We start from the raw sequence: 23359 nt of genomic DNA on the forward strand, positions 1-23359 counted from the left end.
AGACTTGGTGAAATTCAAATCACTTGAGCACTTCGACACGACTGCTGATGCACCAAAATCTACATACCATTCTTTGTGTACAGCTTTAGCTCACGCTGGTGTCGCTAAGAATGTCTTATAACTTGTTTATTTGGCGAAGATCTTCCCACTGTCCTGTTTTTATTGCGAAGATTCTTCTCTGTGCGCCCATATTTGTGCAACTGTAACATCTCAGACTTCTGGGAATGTACTGTGTGTTAATGTGGTTGTCCTTTTTGTTTGGCTGAAGAGCTGCATCATTGAAAACCGAACTGCCGCGAGCATCATCTTTACTTTATGCGGTAAATTATTTGTAACGGAATCTATTTTTATCGGCGTGCCGGAGTTCTCTAAACTTATTAGCACTGGTTTGTACTCATAAGGCAGCTCTACTAGTAAAATACATCATGCCTAAGTTAAGATCTTTCAGTTTATTTGGCGCTGAATGATTTGATTAGCCATCCACTGGGCTATCTTACCAATAAATCTGAGGGGGGTGCTTTGGAGAGTTTCCCTTCCTACATAGACAAACAGTTCTCCAGTTGTTATGAGTGTCTCGGCAATCATATTCTTCGGTGAAGTCCTGAGATCTCGTAGATTTAATTTCTCCCGCGTTTCTTTCATAGTTGAAATGTTCTCTAGATGCACATAAACAGTAGGGGGTCAGCTCACAATATTACATATTTTAAGCATCGCAGTACTCATGTAAATCTTCTGATCTCGCCCGTTAAGCACTGCCACATTTGTTCGTGTTTCAAGTAAGTTTTTGTCGCAAACTGCCACGTGGTGCAATTATTTCTTACTTTTCTTTATTGTTTAATGGCGACGTATTAGCACTGAATGAACTTATGCTGTCGGTGTTCTACATTTTTCTCTTGAAATGAACTTTCTTGGCGTAACGGAAACATATGTAGCTTTCTTTGCTTCAAATAAACCTTTTTCTTTGCATAATACTGGCGAAATGGGTGGACTGTGTGCATAACCTGTTGTTTCCTAATCGTTAAATAAAAAACGGTTACGGTTTGAAACTAAAGAAAATAGACTTTATCTTCACATAGAACGAATGTAACACGACCTGTTATAAATTGTAAAAGCACAGTAAAACCTACAAAAACTTGCATGGCAACAACCGTAGAAATGGAGCCAAAGATGATTTTCTAGTAAAGCCGTGTATTGTAACACACAATTTCCTGCATAATACTTAAAGGGTAACTGCCACATAGAAAAAATCAACACCGTGCCGGATCATGAGACAATCTAAATGCGTCGTCTGGACAACATTCATTAAATTCGTTGGTAGCACCATTCCAAATTGTAAGGAAACAAATAATCTAGATTTCTTCCAGAGAGTTTGATGAGTGGAGATGTTTAGAAAGGTGAATTAAGGCAGCAGCAGCTTTATTCAGAAATTTATTACCAGATGGCTACTATCTTAATTAACTCTATTAAAATAATGTGAAATTAAAGTTTTTTTTTTTTTTTTTTTTTTTTTTTAGAAGAGGTATTTAATGCGAAACATAGTTAAGGACTCTAGGCCAGCAGCAGTTCATGTGGAAGTAACTCAGAATTTTTTTGAAAGTAGAGGGTTCTATACGGACGAGAATCCTGCCACACATTTTTATTCTGTGAGGCGTAGCTAGCAAGTAACAGTGATCGCTACCACAATTAAACGCCACTTGTGGAGGTTGTCGTATTTGTTCCGTTTTAACGCCCCCAGCGTAGCAAATTTCATGTTTTTACGATTTATTTTAAAGTATTGTCCTCTGCGATCTGGAGTGAGGCAAAGAAGTATTTTTACCCTTTGGACCATCAATTATCCTCCTCTTTACGGAGACGAAACGATCCCAGAGTGTACAGTTTTGCGTTATTCGGTCTGTAGCTCGTTGAATAACACGCTTTCGTGAAGAGCTCAGCCATTACAAAAGGCATAAGCATGTGAAAATTATTGCGGAAAAGATACTAAAATCAAACGTATCTAGAACTGTATACGAGTGCATGCTTGGAGCTATGTTAAAAGCAATTCTGTTAATTTTTTATTTATTAATCAAATTAGAATTTTGTATTCCCAGATAAATTGGAAACAGAGTAACGGAAGAAAAAAAATCCTTACCCCGTGCAAAGAGGCGTCACGATATTTAATTGATCGAAAGAATAATTAGCGAGGGAATCGTGGCATTGTATTATACACGCGAGATAATATTGCTATAGCACAAATAATTTCCAGTTGTTGCCAATACAACGAAAGTGATATAATAGGAGGTACATTGTACTTACACAATTCAACGACTATCCTCCAACTTTCACTGTAATCAGTAAGCGATATTCAGTCAGGGTTTTCTCACCGCGCTGGATGATACATTTCAGTTGGTCCTGTACTAGTCCTTTCCCTACTACATAATACAAAAGGTTTTCGTTGAACAAAATTGGTAAGAGTTGGTGTTTACATTATTACACTGATCCTACTCCAAAAAGCACTTTATTTAAAAGAAATAAGGGAGATTATAACATTCACAAGAGACGAACCGTGCATAAAGTATCCGCCTTTATAATGAACAACTTAATAGTCTGTGCATTCGCCTTTGAACACGTACAGGTGACAAATATTGAAGTCTATGAAAAAAAACGTAAATTAGTTACAAACTACGGTGTGCACACACTTTATACAACATGTAAACTTCACTACAGATATTCGGTTTTCGGTTAGGACAAATTCGATATGCCTACCATCATTGGCGATGGTGGGTCTGCCACTTACTACCGGGGCTGATTTTTTGGAATCAGCCATTGATTGCCTTCGATGACCCTGTCTTCCTTTCGGGTGATTATTCTGAATCGATCACTTCGTGCATTGTTATTTATCGTCTTCCTTTTTTCCTGAAGAAGGATCCAGATTCTCACAAGCTTTTGTGAGATGACTAAACACCTCCGCAAAGAAGGATTGAGTTTTACCTTGAATCAGTGTTGTTAAGATAGCTTGTCTAAAGTGTACTAAATTTTCATTATTTTACGCGTTGCTATAAATAAATAAAAATGTTAGAATTACATTTGCTTTACTTAGTTAGGTTCGTTGCAGTCTTTCTGTTCTACAAAATAAGTATGATCTACTTGGAAACACTGTTCGCGACTCAAGTTTCTGCTTACCTGCATTCAGGGAGCAATACATGTAACCGCGGGGAAGTCGAACAGTCTTCCGTCCGCATCTCGTGGTCGTGCGGTAGCGTTCTCGCTTCCCACGCCCGGGTTCCCGGGTTCGATTCCCGGCGGGGTCAGGGATTTTCTCTGCCTCGTGATGGCTGGGTGTTGTGTGATGCCCTTAGGTTCGTTAGGTTTAAGTAGTTCCAAGTTCTAGGGGACTGATGACCATAGATGTTAAGTCTCATAGTGCTCAGAGCCAGTCTTCTGTCCGAGCAACCGGTTTGTTTTGATCCTGCGTGTAGATAAACACACATACCAGCCAACTAGTTTAACTACAAAATACTTTTGAGCGATACTATGTATTTCAATCAATAAATTTGAGGCTGATGTTGCAATTAAAATCAGTGAAAGCTTTTTAGGCTTATCACCGCTCGAAAGATCCATAGGTATACAAATATCGGATATTATTATTGGAGAACTAAAAGCCCAATACCGGTGTCAATGAAGCAGGGGTGCAACGTAAAACTAAGCAATATAATTGCTGAGTATTCTATGCTCCACGTAGTAGCCACTCCCTCAATCTTGTTAATGATGTGGAAAAAGCAACCTTGGAAGCCACTGATTTCTTCAACATTGTCCAAAAAATATTTTTGTTTTTTTTTTCGGCATCTATTTTTCGATGGACAATACTTTTAAAATATGTACAAGGTTATCTCTGAAACCACCGAGTGACTCTAGATGGAAGGACACAATAGAGCCTTTAAAAGTTTTGAGTTTCCATTTGGGAGATGTATACGACACCTTGCTAAGCATTTACGAAAACCAAGAAGTAAATAATTTAAGAAGACAGGAGGACTTGGGTTTATTAAGTTGTATTAAAATGTTTAAGTTTTTGTATTCATTAGTTATTGCCACATAATACTAAATTCCTTTACTTCAAGAGGAGGAGGAGGAGGAGATTACTGTTTAACGTCCCGTCGACAACGAGGTCATTAGAGACGGAGCACAAGCTCGGATTAGGGAAGGATAGGGAAGGAAATCGGTCGTGCCCTTTCTAAGGAATCATCCCGGCATTGGCCTGAAGCGATTTAGGGAAATCACGGAAAACCTAAATCAGGACGGCCGGACGCGGGATTGAACCGTCGTCCTCCCGAATGCGAGTCCAGTGTGCTAACCACTGCGCCACCTCGCTCGGTTTACTTCAAGAACCAAATTAAAATTTAAATGTTGTGTGACTAGGGCCTCCTGTCGGGTAGACCGTTCGCTGGGTGCAAATCTTTCGATTTGACGCCACTTCGGCGACAAGATTTTGGTCTAGCCTTTGCACTTGATCTTTTACAGGACTACAAAACATTTTTTATAAATCTTCTGCCGGATTCGTCCTTCGATGAAACTGTTATTGATGCAAAAGTAGTTCCCATCGAAATTGATGTGGAAGCTAATTTTGGAGTAGCCGTTACACGAAACCGCGTTAGAAGAACAAAAAGGTACTTCTTATACGAAGCATGAGATGTACCCATTAACATCCAAAACAGCAATATAAATTCCGGTTTTTTATTTTATAATTGATCAAGCACTGAATAGACTAGATGCTAGATTTGAACAACCTATTAATGACATTAATTTTTATATAACATACAGTATATGAATTAAACACGACACTCAAAGAAATGGTACTAAGACACCGTAAAATTTAGAATATATTGTAACTGATGGTATTCTGTTGTAATAAATGGAGTAGAATTAGCATTGGAAATTTCAGCAGTATCTGGATTTTGGGCAAAAAAGAAAGCCTAAGCGATGTATTGAGCTTAATTATAAGACAAATTTTGTCCAAATATTACTATTACTTTAAGAATATTGCTAAAAATATCAATAACTGTAACTAGTGGTGAAAGCAGTTTCTCTTAGTTAAAAGTAATAAAGACCCTTTTACATTTGACTACTACACAAAATCTTCTTAATGGTTTGGCCATGTAGGAAATTGTCCATGAAATTAATGGTCAAGCAAATTTGAAAGATGTGTTAAAAAGTTTGCAGAACTGAAAGTAAGGAAAAAAATTTTGTGATTTTAATGTAGTTGATGTTATCTTATTTTGTTTTCAAAATAATAGTAGTTAAAAATGTGAAAAATTATATGGATAACTATTTGTGGCTAGTTGCAGATATTTCCTAATTAATTTCTACTGTTTAGTATTACTTATTACTATTAACTGATGTTTTATGTTTCTTTCTAAAGATATACTTCTATTAAAATTTAAATAAAACTATTTGTTTGTGTTCTGTTTGGCCAATTGAAGACGTGCAGTCATGTGTGCCCCTATTAGCAATGTACGTTTGCTAGGTATCAGACTGCAAATGACCACTGCATGCTGTTCCCAGTGCAGTGTTCACTCGGAAAATGTTCGCGATGGACCTACATTCACTGACTTCTGCAATTCTTTCCAGGTTTGAAACTGATGGTGATTGACAAAGAAAAGTCTCATTTCCAATCCCTGTGAGTGGTCCACCACTCCTTGTAGGCACGATGGCAGTCTCGATGATGCACCAACATATAGGGTACTTTAGTCGCGACGTGATCATGAGCACGTACAAGCACTATAGCTCCTTTCTACCATTTTGTCACGTCTCACCATCTTCCATCTTACCTTGCTGATTCCATGCAACAGACTATCACATAAAACCAATATATGGCCATGATTTTCGTCGGTGGTGGAGGATCACTTGACCAACTGCTATCAGTCCTACATTGTCTATAGCGCTATATTTTGTTCGATGAGATTACATCACTACATAGGATGTGAACATATAATACGGAACATATTGATTATGAAAGTGGATTCTCACTATGATGATATTTTCCACCAAGTCTCAGTTTAACTGACTACAAGTCCCTTCGCCGAGAGGGAGGCATCCCTTGTTGTGTGCTGGCTTCGCAATATAATCATTCACTGAATGATGACCTTGATGAAGCACTAGACCCGACATGGTGCCAGGTACCAAGTGGATGATGCTCCAATGAGGGTGGCATGTTGCGGTCTCTTACAGAGCAGAAGCTGCTCTTGCAGGGTGGCCACTTATCAAACATAATCGACTTATTATTGTCTTGAACCGAGGATTTTTCGATGACCTTATGTTACTACTCCTCGTAATACGTACATACAATACGGAATACAAAAAAAATTCCGCATCATTGAGGTAAAATTGGGAAAGTACTACTGCAATGAGAATAAAATACTCTTCTTTGTGAGACAGTCTTCGCTTGGTGGTCAGTTGCGAAACAAAGATCCCCAGTGATAAGCAGACCGTACTTGGTCTCCACTTACTGTTGCTGTAGCAGATCTTGAAAATGACGCCCATTTACAGAGAATAAAGGGTCGCAATTGGAAGGATTTCTACAGTGCTCAGCTGCCGAGAGGAAGGTAGCACTGTTGGTGGGTTGGACCGCTTACCGACAGAAAGGTGTCCCTGTTGACGGGGTAGACCTTTCCGGCGGTGAGCTGCAGTGGCCTCTGGGCTCTGCACATGACGATCCGCAGCGCGCTGGTCGCTCGCCGACCCACGCCCACCCAGGCGCAGCTGTACGCAGCAAGCGACACGGACAGGCCCTATAGGCACCATGTGTCTCATATATAGAGTGAACCAGAAGTTACACGATCCTAAATTCCAAAATTCAAATCTCTATTAGTGCAGTTATAATGTATACATTCGCAGTACAGAGGGTATTTTACAAAACATGTTACACACTTCTAGATGCTGTAGAGGGGTCTTGGCAGATCAGGTTTTACATAGGAATCTATGTCAGGAATAGCCATCCAACGACGCTACAGAGCGTAAAAGTTATACGCGGCGCCGCCAGTAAATGTATGTATATACAGGATGATTCCGTGATGGGCCGAGCGGTTCTAGGCGCTTCAGTCCGGAACCGCGTGACCTCTACGGTCGCAGGTTCGAATCCTGTCTCGGGCATGGATGTGTGTGATGTACTTAGGTTAGTTAGATTTAAGTAGTTCTAAGTTCTAGGGCACTGATGACCTCAGCAGTTAAGTCCCATAGGGCTCAGAGCCATTTGAACCATTCTGTGATGATGTTACAAACTTTCAAGGATGATGGAGACGGATAAATGTATCAATTTGAGCTAAGGGTCCTGTCCCGAAACGAACGAGTCGAAAGGTGTAAGAGAAAACCGTTCTGATACCACTGACCGTGGAAAGAATGTACCGGTACTGTTGTTGCTAAGATTTTAGGGTAGGCAACTTCGAGAGGTGTAGTATGGACCAAAAAAAGAAAAAATTGTTAGCGAACATGGGCTCTGAAATGCACATCTAAGGAGCTATACGCAGTTGTTCAATAGAGGAGATGTGTTTCACACTAGCGAAGGTGAAAAAATGTCATCTCTGGAATTGCATACCCTACATTCTTAGCAACAACAGTACCGATCATGTATTCCACTGTCAAAGGTATCAGAATCATTTTCGCTTATAACTTTCAACTTGTTCGTTTCCGGACCAGGAACCATTACCTCAGATTGATTCGTTTATTCTCGAAAGTTTGTAACATCATCACGAAATCACCCTGTATATACATAGATTTACAGGCGCCGGCGCTAATAACTTTGACGATCTGTAGCGTTATTGGATCACGTTTCTGGACATGCTTCCTATGTAAAACCTGATATGCTAAGTTGGATTGGATTGGATTGTTTGGGGAAGGAGACCACACAGCGAGGTCATCTGTCCCATCGGATTAGGGAAGGATGGGGAAGTAAGTCGGTCGTGCCCTTTCAAAGGAACCATCCTGGCATTTGCCTGAAGTGATTTAGGAAAATCACGGAAAACCTAAATCAGGATGGCCGGATGCGGGATTGAACCGTCATCCTCCAGAATGCGAGTCCAGTGTGCTAGCCACTGCGCCACCTCGATCGGTGCTAAGTCCCCTCTACAACCTCAAGAAGTGTGTAACATGAGTTGTGAAACATTCTGTATATTTTCTCATAACAGATGCTGAAAATGACCTCCATGTGCTGTAACACAAGCCTCAATACATTTCTACATGTTAGCTGCTGCTTTTTTGAATGGTGTAGCACTTATGCTGACGAACGTCTTTGATGTTATGTTTCAGTTGTTCGAATGTGTGATGGTTGTCCTTATAGACATTATCCTTCAGATATCCCCATAGAAAAAAATCGGGTGGTATAAATCTGAGGATCTAGTCGGCCACAGTCACGTGAGATAATGTGTGCACCAAAGAACTCAAGCAACGTTATCACGGTGCTATTCGCTGTGTGTGCTGCTACACCATCTTACTGCAGCCATCAGCGTTGCTCATCAGTCCCTAGCAATGCTACGAATTGTTTCATTATGTCCTGCTAACGTCCAGCTATTATATTATCCGAGAAAAAACATGGGCCCGCAATTCTTTTTCGTGAAATTGCACACCAAACGCCGCCTTCTGTGAATGTAATGGGGTCTCATGGAAAACGTAAGGATTTCCTGAACTCCAATATCTGTCATTTTAGATGTTAGACACTTCATGAGAGTTGGAAACATAACCCAACACCTGAAAACTGTTACGAATAAAACGCGAAATCCATTTAGCTGACACAGTTTTCGTATCGACTTTCATTGTGAACGTAGCTAAACGCGCAGATAATTTCCAATGAGGCATCACTTAACATCGAAGGTCTGTCAGAACGTTCACAATTATTCACACTACCAGCTTTTTTGAAACGGACGACCACGGTTGAAATCTTTGATTTTCTAGACACCCTTGTTTCATGAAGTTTCATGAAGTTTTTCTGACTTTTAAGGAAGACTGAGAATTGAAGCAACTTTCAAGAATGAACACACGATGAACCTGGGAAAAACAGCCTGTTTGCGCACAGCTAACTCAGCACTGACATCAAAATGGTGGGAAACTGGTTGTATAGCACGTGTTATGCGTCTCCCCCAAGGTCATCCGTTGCCAACGTAAACATTTCTGCTGGTAACATGGTGTGTAATCCGTGTGAAAGTTCGTCAAGAACGTCTTCTGCCGCTCATCGCAATGCGAACTGGCGTTTACGATGGCGAAATGTGTGGCAATCAACGCACCAGGGAAAGTGGTGGTTTCACTGACGCCTTTTATGCCACCCCCTTAAGGCCTTTTCGTACCGATACTGAGCGGCAGTGTGAAATGTTTTGCTTTGCCATTCACAAGAAAACGCTGGGCGCCGCGGTTCTGACCTCTATGGCAGAGGAGTCGAAATAAAGGGTGAAACGTGGGTAAGAGGAGTGTGACGAGCTTCCGATCGTGTGATCGTCCAAGGTGGCATTGGGCAGAATTTTGGTGAAATTTGGTGCAAATATCAAAGCTTTAACCCATCTTACAGCTCACACGAATTTGTGCTCTGTGACCTTTCTTGCACATGTGTCGGCACCTTGCTGCTGAAGCGTCGTTGAGCCCGAGATTAACGTCGCATGCACCTTTACAGAGGAAGGTTGTACGCAACTTTGAGCCAAATTTCAAACCCAAGTGTAGGAACGTGTAGAAATTAAGGTGTTTCGAAAAAGTGTTCTCTAATTCTGTTGAGCAGTGTAGTTTGAATTCTAAAGAAAGTATTTTTTAAAAATGGTTTCAAAGGGTCTATTATGAAAATTCGAAAACTGTGGCAATTCCATTTGTTTACTAATATATTCGTATAACTACCATTAACGAAACATTATTACTTACTGCTTCCATTATATCGTGTCCACACCAGCAATAGACGAATATCTGTAGAGCCGGGATTGGAAGGAACATGGCGCATTTTATCACGCCACTGCCTTCGGGATTCTGAAAGGACACAAGGTAATTCGATAACTGATACCAGTAATAGCAGCCTAAAACTACTTTTCGAACACAACAGCGCTTTAGGTAAATTTTCCACACTGTAGATAATATATACCATGCAACCCACACCTATAAGATGCACTGAAGAGCCAAAGAAACTGGTTCACCTGCCTAATATCGTGTATGGCCCTTGCGACCAAACAGAAGTGCCGCAACACGACGTGGCATGGACTCAACTAATGTCTGAAGTAGTACTGGAGGGAACTGTCACCATGAATCCTGCAGGGCTGTCCATAAATCTGTATGAGTAAGAGGGGGTGGAGATCTCTTCTGAATAGCACGTTGCAAGGCATCCCAGATATTCTCAACAATCTTCATGTATGGGGAGTTTGGTGTCCAGCGGAAGTGTTTAAACTCAGAATAGTGTTCCTGGAGCCACTCTGTAGCAATTCTGGACGTGAGAGGTGTCACACTGTCCTGCTGCAATTGCCCAAGTCCATCGATATGCACAATGGACATGAATGGATACAGGTGATCAGACAGTATGCTTAAGTACCTGTCATCTGTCAGAGTCGTATCTAGACGTATCACGGGTCCCATATCACTCCAACTGCACGCGCTCCACACCATTACAGAGCGTTCATCAGCTTGAACAGTCGCCTGCTGACATGTAGGTCCACAGATTCATGAGGTTGTCTCCATACCCGTACACGTCCATCCGCTCATTACAGTTTGAAACGAGACTCGTCCGATCAGGCAACATGTTTCCAGTCATCAACAGTCCAATGTCGGTGTTGACTGGCACAGGCGGGGCTTAAGGCCTTGTGTCGTGCAGTCATCAAGAGTGACAAGTGGATCTTCGGTTCCGAAAGCCCATGTCGATGACGTTTCGTTGAATGGTTCTCTCCCTGACACTTGTTGATGGCCGAGTATTGAAATCTGCAGCAGTTTGTGGAAGGGTTGCACTTCTGTCACGTTGAACAATTCTCTTCAGTCGTCTTTGATCCCATTCTTGCAGGATCTTTTTTCGGTCGCAGCGATGTCGGAGATTTGACGTTTTGCCGGATTCCTGATATTCACGGTACACTAGTGAAATGGCCGTACGGGAAAATTCCCACTTCATCGCTACTCGGAGATGCTGTGTCCTATCGCTCTTGCGCCTATTATAATACCATGTTCAAACTCACTTAAATCTTGATAACCTGCCACTGTAGCAGCAGTAACCAATCTAACAATTGCGCCAGACACTTGTCCTATGTAGGCATTGCCGACTGCAGCGCCGTATTCTGCCTGTTTTCATATCTCTGTATTTGAATACACATGCCTATACCAGTTTGTTTGGTGCTTCAATGTAATTCCTAACAAGGGTTGTTTGTAATTTAGTAAAAGTATTTTCTTTGCCACTTCTGTTTACTCCACCAAGTATACTGTTCGTATTGTCAACAAATAAACACAAAAACATTCATTCTATGCAGTTATACAGGGTGAGACACAAACCATTGTCACCTAGAATAACTCCGAAAGTATGATAGTAGCTGAAACGTTTGTGGGACAAATGTTGCATGGGACAACGCAGGCAATAATATGACTTTTTTTTGTTGTTGCTGGGTTGGGTCGCGTCAGAGATATGAAGGTCAACTTTTTTTTTTTTTTAATGGGATGCTATACTTTGGGACTTATTTTCTGATAGCAGCTATCGAGACGAATCCAATTATGTGTAACAGTAAAGTCTTTGAAGGGCAACGATGCTAAAAACGGTGACATGAACGTCCATTTACATAAGGTGTTCGAAGTGATCGACCATTGGTATCAATGCAGTGTTGCAGTATTCTTATCATGGATTGAGTGGTATTCCTTATCACTTCGGCACTTACCAAGCACATGCTCTGACAATTCTCTGCCGGCCGGAGTGGCCGAGCGGTTCTAGGCGCTACAGTCTGGAACCGCGCGACCGCTACGGTCGCAGGTTCTAATCCTGTCTCGAGCATGGATGTGTGAGTAGGTTAGTTAGGTTTAAGTAGTTCTAAGTTCTAGGGGACTCATGACCTCAGAAGTTAAGTTCCATAGTGCTCAGAGCCTTTTTGAACAATTCTCTCTCGTATAGTATAGTGAATATTCGCCGAATACAGCATAGCATATCCATCTAACGTGCCATTAACATTCGCGTCAGATAGCAAGGGACTCTGGCATGAGCCAGCGTGGTGTTGTTCGTGTTCTGCATCGCCATGAATATCATCCTCACCATATCAGTCCCCACCAAGAATTAGCTGGTACGGATTGTATGCGTCGCATTGAATTCTGCCGATGGGCTCAACTTCAGATTCAGAGGGATGACACATTAATTAATTTGATTTTATTTACTAACGAGGCTACATTCACGAGCCATGGAAATGTTAATTTACATGACATGCATTATTGGGCAACTGAAAATCCATGTTGGATGTGGCAAGTTGCACACAAAAAATGGTGGTCCGTGAAAGTATGGTGTGGGATTCTGGAGGATAGAATTATAGGCCCCTATTCCGTTGAATGAAATCTTAATGGTAGGAAATACACCATATTCCTGCAAGAAACAGTAGGTCTGTTATTGGAAGAAATACCTTTAGGAACAAAGAACAGAATGTGGTATCAACACGATGGGTGTCCGGCGCGTTTTTCACTGATGGCTAGAAATGAGTTGCAGAGACAATTGCCAAATCATTGGATTGGGCGCGGAGGAGATGTGTCGTGGCCGCCTCGTTCCCCAGACTTGACGCCTCTGGATTTTTTATTCTGGGGATTCGTAAAAGACATTCTTTATAAAGATGTTGCAACTACACCTGAAGATATGCGAGAGAGAATTGTCAGAGCCGATTAATGCCGATGTGATAAGGAATACCACTCAATCCATGATAAGAAGATTGCAGCAATGCACTGATACCAATGGTCATCACTTTGAACACCTTCTGTAAATGGACGTCCGTGCCACCTTTGTCGCCTTCGTTGGCCTTAAAAGACCTTACTGTTGCGCATCATTGGATTCATCTAGACAGCCGCTATCAGAAAATAAGTACCAAACTATAGCATCCCATTAAAAAAAAAAAATGTTGACCTTCACATCTCTGACGCGACTCCACCCAGCAACCAAAAACCAACGTCATATTATGGCCCACGTTATCCCATGAAACTTTTGTCTCACAAACTTTTCAGCTCCTATCATACTTTCGGAGTTATTCTTGGTGGTTGTAGTTAGTGACTCATCCTGTATGTAGAACCGACATCATAATTTTAGGTATTATATTAGAAGTTTAATTTTCAATGGAAATGAATTCCAGTACTTTGCTGATTTGCGATCGCAGATATCAGTGGATACACTTACAAAGTTTATAAGCTTAAGATCTTCTTAAGGGGCTCCGGAACGCCCTATACTTGCAATGTTAAAATAACGCTTATAAATTACATCTTTCCTCACAAAGTATTTGAGGTAGGAAGTTGAACTTTTTACAGATTATTTATTGGAATATGGGCTACAACTTAACACAGGGATTTTACAAAATTTTAGTTCAGTTATTAAAGATGATCTTTTTTCAATTGTAATGAAAATTCACAACATTTTTTTGCAATTTTTTATTTATATATTCAAAAATATACAGTTTTTTGGAAAAGGGCTGTGTTAAATTATGCAGAAGGTACTGTGTAACATTTACTGAAAGTTTGAAACAAATATGTTTGGAAGATCCTTAGAAAACATGTAATTAGTATGAGAAAATAAAAGTTTTGGGAATCGAGCGACAAAGATTGGATTAACTTTTTAGTGCATTCCAGATCCATAGGATGGATTATCTTCATCCTCTGCAAACTACTCCTCCAGCTTCCTCTTGTTCCTCCTGCTGTTTACTCTTGCTTGTATTTCTAGACTCTTTACAGCCCTGTCTGCAGCCCGAAGGCGTTCCTTGTCTAAAGCAAGCATCGCTCGTACCATGTTAGAACCTATCTTCATTCCCATATTTCTAAATACCTTTGGCTTTCCAACATTTCTCCTTTTCTTAAAAGCCTTCAGAGGATTTCTAATAACTTTACTTTTACTCATTATTATACTTCAACAAAACAGAGACTCAAGAAACAGAATTAATTACGAATATTTTCGAGATAACGACAGAGTAAATAAACATGAAACAATCGACAATCACACCAGCGATATATATTGAACCATCACAGGTTAGCCACAACACATACTTTATCTCACATCACTAAAATGTACCTGATGAACACGGACGTTAATAATAACACCATTTGACAGCAGTTTAACAGCGCCACAGTGGGTCACGCCCATGTAGAACACATTTCAAAAAAAAAAATTAAAAATAGTTGTAGTCTTCGGAATTGAATAAATTATATATCTATTAAAAGGTAATAGTCTGCAGATTCAGAAAACGCAAAAAAGTAAAAAATGAACTTTTCGTGATTTTGAGCCTTTCCGGAGCCTCTTAAAGAAGTTGTTTGCTCCAAGGAGCTAATACATTATTAACAATGGCTTCAGCTTTGATTCGTTTACAGCTGAACTTCACATCATAAAGTTTTAAACGACATTTGTTGTGCAATCCACGGAACTGTAGCTATGATTACGACAAACAGTATGGTATGCAAAAGTTCCCTCAGCGGCAGCCAATATAACTTCTTCATTTCCTTGAATTTCACAAATTAAGCTTTTACTATTCACCAAATCTATCCCGATACAAATTAAAGCTCATAACTGTAAGATGAGTGGTTCTCACTATATAGAACCGACTTTAATGAAAAGTCTTATAGCAATTAATTTGAAGTACCAGATTAACCTTCAACGACAGTATTGTATTTTTCGTTGATTAGTTAACGTAAAAGCTCTGTGATTCTGAATGTTAGGAATCTGATTTCATGATAGCCCTCTACTTTCATGGTAGCCCTTTAATAATGTATGTTTTAATTTTCTAAAGATATGTTTCATAGAAATAATGTAAGCAGGATTTCGTAGGATGTATGAAACATACTTAACCAATGTCTTTCTTTTTTTTTTGGTGAAGAAGCCATTTATTTTAGAACTTGCAACAGCAGCAGAAGCCAGCATATGTGTCTTTATCACGCTGAACAATATCAGAGTTCACACCATGTGCAATCGAAAAACTGGCATTGCAAGAAGTTGGAAGAAAAGGTGTGTTTGTTTTTAGGCATAATAACTTAGTTCAAACAATTGCTATCACTAAACTAAACAAATTTCGTCTGTCTTCATTGTTCATAAAACGCGCTAAACAGAGACAACAATAAGTGAGATAAACGCCGTTTCATCATTTCTCACAGTAATAAATGGTAAAAATTGTTCGGTTTTTAATTTTGAAAGACGAAGTCAAGAAAATACGGGATCTATTCACATCCCAACAAAAGTCTGGGGACGCGGGACACACAAGCAGAAAAAATGGACTCTTCCTTTTCTTTACGGGACGATTGGCAGGATTTTCATTGAGGAACCACTATGCTAAAGACCCTTGAGGATATCACTAGACCCTGTGTATTACAGCGCTCCGATGCAGACATGAAGTACAGTGAACAGAAATTAATCTGAATGTCTTATATGAAATTTATCATGAGCATTTAGAATGCCGACTCTTGAGGATAATGTTATATCCTAGCCAGTAATGCCACCCGAGCCCGCTGCCAAAAGGTTGGCAGCATCAAAGTCCGGACGCCGTCCGCATAAGCAGCGCCAGCGAGACAGGAAATCGCCGCAAGTCTGCGCGCGCCACCGCTGGCTTCTGGCTTCTTAAGCGCTGGAGTCGCGAGCGCTAGGACAGTTCTGTATTCGCCGCTCAGTTGTGTACTCGCCACCGAATTGTGTACTTGCTAGTCAGTTGTGTGTTCATCGCAGCAGAGTTGTTGTTTGTCGTCAGCCGACGCTGACCTAGCCGCACCGACTCGAACTAGACAGATTTCTGTAGACCATGTTCACCACTGTGTTCTGTATCGTCGTTAATAAAGATAAGTACCGACTTTCATTTAATCCGAGTGTTTGGGTTTTCATCTTTCTGTTCACTGTTCCAGCGGACCGGTCGGCCCGCTATTAAAAGTGTGGCGGTGACTTCGTAGGCCGTTTCTACAGCGAAGTGTTGTCGCTACGAAGGCCGTCACAAAACTGGCGACGAGGACTTCCGAACTCGTGTGCAGGGCTGGTTCAACTTGTTTCTTGAGATAAAATTTTGGGGGCTGGTTTAATTTGTGTTCACTATGTCTGCCGAATTACAACAGTTGATCTTGTTACAGAGTCAGCAAATACAAAGTCTGGTGGAAGCAATCGCCAAACAAGCGGCTAATCCTCCAACACAAAAGGAACAAGCACAGGCAGCACCGCCTTTCCGTGCTTTCGATGCATCAAGAGAAGAATGGCGAGAATATTTCGCGCAGTTGCAGGCGCACATGACGGTCTACAAAATCACGGGTACTGAGCGGCAGCTTTATTTAATTTCCACTGCAGGCGTGGAAGTCTATCGACTACTTTGTAAGTTGTTCCCGGAATCCAAGCCAGAAGCTTTAGACTATGACGTTGTTGTTAACAAGCTTGCTGAGTATTTCGAGTCGCGAGTTCATGTGGCAGCAGCCAGATTCAAGTTCTTCAGATTAAAGAAACTGCCACATCAATCTAATAAACAGTGGTTAACAGATTTACGGGGCCTCACCCGTCAGTGCCGATTTAATTGTGTGTGTGGAGCTTCCTACAGTGATGTCATGTTACGAGACGCTATTACTCAAAACATTGCAGATTCTCGTATTCGTGCTGCTATCTTAAAGTTGCCTGACCCGTCATTAGATACTGTGATGAACATTATTGAAGCCCAAGATACTTTTGACTATGCTGAGTGTGAGTTAGATCAGCCATGTATTTCTCAAATTGCCTGTGCTAAGCCAGTTATGTCACGCCCGCGGCCCCACCGGCAGAGTCAGGCTGTAAACACTAGCCGGCCGCGTCATGTTAAACACATTCGTCAGCCGCGTGTGCAAAATGATAGAGTTAAGTCTTGCCCTAAGTGTGTTCTTGCTCATCCTCGTGAACGTTGCCCGTTAAGAAACGCGGTTTGTCACTTTTGTCAAAGGAAAGGACACATCCAGACTGTTTGTTTGCGTAAACGCAAGAACAATTCTAGTGCTGCCCAGCCCATGGATATTCATGTTCTTCAAAGCCGGCCCGCCCAGAAGGTCGCGTTTAAAGACTCTTCCACGGTTCGTGTGGGTAATAAACGTGTTCGCAATAAGCCACCCACCCAGCCCTCTGCTATGCGACCCAAGCGTAATTCAAACGCTGTAAAAAGTAATGTACAGACTGCAAGTGAAGCGGGAGTTGTTGTTCCACCCGCCCAACCCACGAGTTGTCGTAAGCAGCGAACACGCGCTAGACGCGCTGATTTTGTGTCTTCCGCCTCCGCTGCACCGATCCAGAGACAGTGTAATAAACTATTTGTGAAGCTACGCATCCAGGATAAGACCTTCAATTTTCAATTAGACACTGGTGCGTCTGTGACTCTCATAAATAGTGCTACGTATGCGGCTATCGGCCGCCCTAAACTTTCAGCGGCAAAACATTCTTTGGCTACTTATAGTGGAGAACAAATTCCTGTGTTAGGTGTATGTAGCGTGCCAGCCACATTCCGTGGCAATACAAAAACAGTTTCATTCACAGTGCTCCGCGCTACAGACAGTGTAAACATTTTCGGATTAGACTGTTTTGACTTGTTTGGCCTGTCTATCCAAGACAATGTGTTGCAAATTAATTCTGTTGTTGTTCCTCAAGACAGCATAACCGATTTGTGTCAACAATACAGTGACATATTTAAAGACGAACTAGGTTGTGCTGCGAACTTTGCCGCTCATATTACGTTAAAAGATAATGATCAGCCTCGATTTTTTCGTGCTCGTCCAGTGCCTCACGCCCTCCGGGCACCTGTAGCAGATGAACTTCGTCGTTGGCAAAACAACGGTGTTATTCAACCCGTTTCAGCGAGCCAGTGGGCTTCTCCCTTAGTTATTATAAAGAAACCGTCTGGCAAGTTACGTTTGTGTGCTGATTTTAAGTCGACAGTTAATCCTCAGACTGTCATTGATTCTTTTCCTTTGCCTAGACCGGACGAGCTGATGGATAGGTTAGGGGAAGCTCGTTTCTTTTCCAAAATTGATCTCCGTGAAGCATATTTGCAATTGCCCCTCGACGAGCAATCACAACAGTATTTTGTCATAAACACGTCGTTGGGGTTGTTCCGTTTTCTGCGTTTGCCTTTTGGTTGTGCGTCAGCTCCAGCTGTTTTTTGTCACAACTTCTGGCTAATGTGCCATCGTGTTGCAACTATTTAGACGATATTGTTGTGTCCGGTCGGACGCCTGCTGAACATTTCCGTAATTTGGAGTGTTTGTTTACAGTGTTGTCTCAGGCAGGCCTACGTTGCAACATCGATAAATGTTCATTTTTCCTTACGGAGATGGAGTATCTGGGACATGTTATTAATGCTCAAGGCATTCATCCCTCCCAGTCACATTTAGCAGCTATTCGTGATTTGCCCGCCCCTCGCAATCTGCATGAATTGCAAGCAGTTCTTGGCAAATTGACATATTATATTAGGTTTATACCTAATGCATTACAGATTGCTGCACCGTTGCATCGTCTCCGCCGTAAGAATGTTCCGTTTGTGTGGTCAGCTGATTGCCAATCAGCCTTTCAGCAGCTTAAAGAGGCTTTATTGAATGATCGTTGTCTGGTCCATTACGACCCTAACAAGCCTCTGGTGCTAGCTTGTGATGCCTCTTCTTTCGGCCTCGGTGCTGTGTTGTCTCACCGAGTCGGTAACACCGAACGTCCTATTGCGTTCGCATCTAAATTGCTAAACAAAGCTCAGTGTAATTATAGCCAATTGGACAAGGAAGCGTTGGCTATTGTGTTCGGTGTCACAAAATTCCATCACTACCTCTATGGTAGACCATTCTATTTAGTAACAGATCACAAGCCCCTGACGTCACTGTTTCATCCGTCTAAACCAGTTCCTCAGCGGACAGCTCAGAGACTACAACGTTGGGCTCTTTTGTTATCACAATACCAGTATGAGATACTGTATCGCCCTACAGCTCACCATGCAAACGCTGACGCGCTTTCTAGATTGCCGATTGCTGCGGATGATGTCTTCGATTCCTCTGACGACTCTTGCCATCAGATTGACGCCGATGAGCATCAATCCCTCCGGGATTTTCCGATTGATTATCGTCAGGTGGCACGTGAGACAGCTACGGATCCTCATCTGAGTTTACTATTACGTTTTGTTCAACGTGGTTGGCCGTCCAAGGCAAAGGACATATCGGATCCTGTGGTTCGTCGCTATTATCCGCAACGTCATCTGTTGTCCGTTTCGCACGGAGTTTTGCTGTTACGCACCGAGAATGACCAGCTTCGTGTAGTGGTTCCCCAAGTGCTCCAATCCAAGGTCCTCGACTTGTTGCATCAAGGTCATTGGGGAGTGGTCCGCACCAAGCAGCTTGCCCGCCGTCATTGTACATGGATCGGCATTGATAAGCAGATTACGCAGATGTCTACAGATTGTTCGACGTGTGCCGAACACCAAGCTGCTCCGCCTCAACGCTATTTTGAGTGGGCACGCCCTGCCGGTCCCTGGCAGCGAGTACATATTGATTTCGCTGGTCCATATTGGCATTCTCGTTGGCTCATCGTGATAGATGCATTTAGTAATTTTCCGTTTGTTGTGCCCATGCAGTCTACAACGTCTGCACAAACTATACAGGCGTTGACTTCAATTTTTTGTATTGAGGGTCTTCCAGAAGTTTTAGTGTCTGACAATGATCCACAATTTACCTCTGCTGAATTTGAAAGTTTTTGTTCTGCCAATGGCATTCGCCATGTTCTTACTCCGCCGTTCCACCCTCAATCGAATGGTGCAGCGGAACGTTTTGTACGCACATTCAAGGATCATATGGACCGCCTTCGTGCTACGCACTCTCGTCAGCAGGCCCTCATCACGTTCCTGTCGTCGTACCGGACCACGCCACGCGACGGCCCTTCGCCTGCGGAGCTTCTCCACGGCCGTCGTCATCGCACCCTACTACGGTTGTTGCACCCCCCGGATCGACCCGCCGCTTCTGAGCATCGCACGCGTTTTCAGCGCAACGACGCCGTTTTTTTCCGAGTTTATCACGGTCGCCGTCGTTGGGAACGTGGTACCGTGATAAGTGTCCAGGGTCGCGGTTTTTATACTGTTCAAGGTGCTACTGGGGTGCACAGGAGGCATCAGAACCAGTTGCGCCGCGCTGGCCGCCCGGATTCTGCCGCTCGTTCTTTGTCCACAGATTTGGTCCGCGGCGGGTTCCAGCCGCGCCTTCCGACTTCGCTGCCGCCCCCAGGGCAGCAGCAGCAGCCGTCGCCGCTACCACGCCGACAGCCCGTCCCGTTGATGCCTCCCGCGCAGCTTCATCCGGGAGCGCCCCAGGTGGTCGCTCCGGCGCCTGCGGTCCCTCTTCAGTCGCCACCGCCTTCGGAGCTGATGGACGTCGACCCCTCAGCCGGGCCGCCTTCCCAAGCGGTGGCTGTGCAGCCTGTCCTGCAACCGCTTTCCTTGGGCACCCCCAAGGAGTCTGACACCGCAGCGCCTTGTCCGGCGCCCACTCAGCAGCCGTCGCCGCAGCGTCAGGAGACGCTGCCTCTCTTCGTGGGTCCCGACGCCCCGTCGCGTCCAGTACCAGAAGCTGCGCCCGTGGTCACAGGCGTGCACCCTGACCTCGGTTTTCAGTCGGTGTTTCCCGAGGCCCCGCGCAGCCAATGCTGGGGTGCGGACCGGGGACTGCCACCGACAACAGTCTCCGCCCCGGTCTCTTCTGCTACGCCTGCGGCCAGACCCCTCCCCCGCCGTCGACGCTCGCCACGTCATTATTCAACGACGGTGCGGCGATTTGGGGGGGAGGAGTTTTATATCCTAGCCAGTAATGCCACCCGAGCCCGCTGCCAAAAGGTTGGCAGCATCAAAGTCCGGACGCCGTCCGCATAAGCAGCGCCAGCGAGACAGGAAATCGCCGCAAGTCTGCGCGCGCCACCGCTGGCTTCTGGCTTCTTAAGCGCTGGAGTCGCGAGCGCTAGGACAGTTCTGTATTCGCCGCTCAGTTGTGTACTCGCCACCGAATTGTGTACTTGCTAGTCAGTTGTGTGTTCATCGCAGCAGATTTGTTGTTTGTCGTCAGCCGACGCTGACCTAGCCGCTCCGACTCGAACTAGACAGATTTCTGTAGACACGGAGTTCACTACTGTGTTTCTGTATCTTCGTTAATAAAGATAAGTACCGACTTTTATTTAATCAGAGTGTTTGGGTTTTCATCTTTCTGTTCACTGTTCCAGCGTTCCGGTCGGCCCGCTATTAAAAGTGTGGCGGTGACTTCGTAGGCCGTTTCTACAGCGAATTGTTTGTCGCTACGAACGCCGCCACAAAAGATAATGCATTACCGTTACACCTCCTGATATCTAACAGATGCTAATTTTTCGACTCAGGTAACTTCCAGGAAGAAAATCAATGACTCACTACAGCATCAAATGGTAAACTGGATGTCCGGAAAGATAGGAAAATATTTAATCTCAGTAAAGTGGAATGGAAACATATTGCAAATTATCTGATTCGTTAACATCATTCCTTTCTTATGACGAAGATGTCGAGTATCAATGGATAAAATTCGAGAGTATCGTGTACTACGCTTTGACCGTGTATGTGTGGAGGTGGTCAGGGAAGGACGTTAAAAATCCATCGTGGTTGTACAATCGTATTAGAAAGTTGCTACGAAAGCGAAGAGAGTTCAACCCAGGTTTAAGCAAGTGAATGCCTTGTTGATACACAAAAACTGTAAAAGTTGGAAACGAATGTAAGCAGGGCATTTCGAGAAGTGGTCATTGAAGGCAAAATTTTGACGACTATTCTGATGAAAATCCTAATACGTTTTGGTCCTGTAAAATCAGTAAACGGTCAAAATCGTCCATACATTGGCACAGAGATCATTCTGGCATCGAAATTAATGGAGAGAAATCGGTGAAGGTAGTAACATTCATAATTCGAACTTATTTCACTGTAGAGATCTCTAATACGGTCCCTCCTTTCAAACTTCGCACTAATGCATAAATGACGCCAATTAAAAAAAAAGTAATGGTCAAGTGGAAAATCAATATAAATTACAACAGGAAAGGCAACTGAACCTGATGAGCTACCTGTACAATTCTAGGCACCTTATGCGTATTTGCACCCTTTAGCAGCAGTGATGACTTCAAGACAAAGAGAGACAAAAGCATCTGCAACAGATACCGAAGACAAAGCTGTCTCTTGTTCAGAATCTGTTTTATATCCATGGTGACAAAACTCATGACTGAAACCTTGAGTACTGTAGACAAAATACTGTAAAAACAGGGGAGTGAGTTTGAAAGTTATTAAATATGCAGGTTATCGGTTAACTCTAACTAAGATTAAAAAACATATTTAAAAATGTTGGAGGAAATAAGAAAACGTGGGAAGAATTCTGAAATTCTTAATTTCCAAGAAAAAAGGAACACTGTCTAGTAAATTTAAGGATCGAGGGAAAGTGTCTAGAGCAAGTAAACTTCGTCATTTACGATGAGTGCTTACTGCATATTGAAACTGCACCAAAGAAATGAAAATAAGGATAACATGTGGAAAGAAACTTCTGAAAAATACAACGGTTGCCAACAATAAGATATAAGACATGATATAAGAAAGATATGTGAAAATTGACTTATAGGGAGTGTAGTTCCCGATGATTCAGGAACTTCGACAATAGAGAGAAAGAGGAGAAATATCAGGAAAGCTTTGATATCTGACTGCGGAGATGGATGCAGAAAATTAATTGGGTAGCCAGAATAGAGTGTGGTGACGTGTTTGAAAGAGTAAAGGTAAAAGTTAACGCTCCTAAGCTATGTTAGAAGGAAATAAGTAAACTGAGTTGAATACATTAAAAAAAATTGTTTGCAAAAGGGTGTCTTCGAAGGGAAAAATAAGGTGAAAGAAGCAGAGATAGAAGAGCTGAAGGGAATGGCAAGTAGTACGATACAGAATATTGTAGAGGACAATTTTCAAATGGAACCTCTTACTCAATGGATTTATATATGATGATGACGATTATGATGATGGCTCCTGTCTAGAACGGGGCCGGCCACGGCGTGCCAAACTTCACACGGGCCAGGAGCGCGGGCCACGGCCATTCCAAGGCCCCGCCTTGTATCGCCTTCGCTCGTCCCTTCCCGAAGTAGTCTGTACAGTGCGACAATTCATTTTGTTTTGCGGTGTGGCATTTTTCTATCGGCAAAGTTCTCTTCAATTCGGCAGAACTGTGGTGTCAGCGCTGTTTGCCCTTC

At 42.8% G+C, this 23359-nt stretch overlaps 1 protein-coding gene across 1 annotated transcript in view; it reads right to left on the reverse strand.

The window, feature by feature from the left end:
* The window catches only part of LOC126262325 (odorant receptor Or2-like), a 72497-nt gene that overhangs the window by 22213 nt on the left and 26925 nt on the right, over window positions 1–23359 (reverse strand). The window contains exons 4-5 of the mRNA XM_049958918.1: window positions 9865–9966; window positions 6606–6761 (exon numbers count right to left, since the gene is read on the reverse strand). Of these exons, the coding sequence (XP_049814875.1) occupies window positions 6606–6761; window positions 9865–9966 (258 nt within the window). The remainder of the gene's footprint in view (window positions 1–6605; window positions 6762–9864; window positions 9967–23359) is intronic.

Source organism: Schistocerca nitens, chromosome 1 (genome assembly GCF_023898315.1).
Source record: "Schistocerca nitens isolate TAMUIC-IGC-003100 chromosome 1, iqSchNite1.1, whole genome shotgun sequence".
Lineage (NCBI taxonomy): Eukaryota > Metazoa > Arthropoda > Insecta > Orthoptera > Acrididae > Schistocerca > Schistocerca nitens.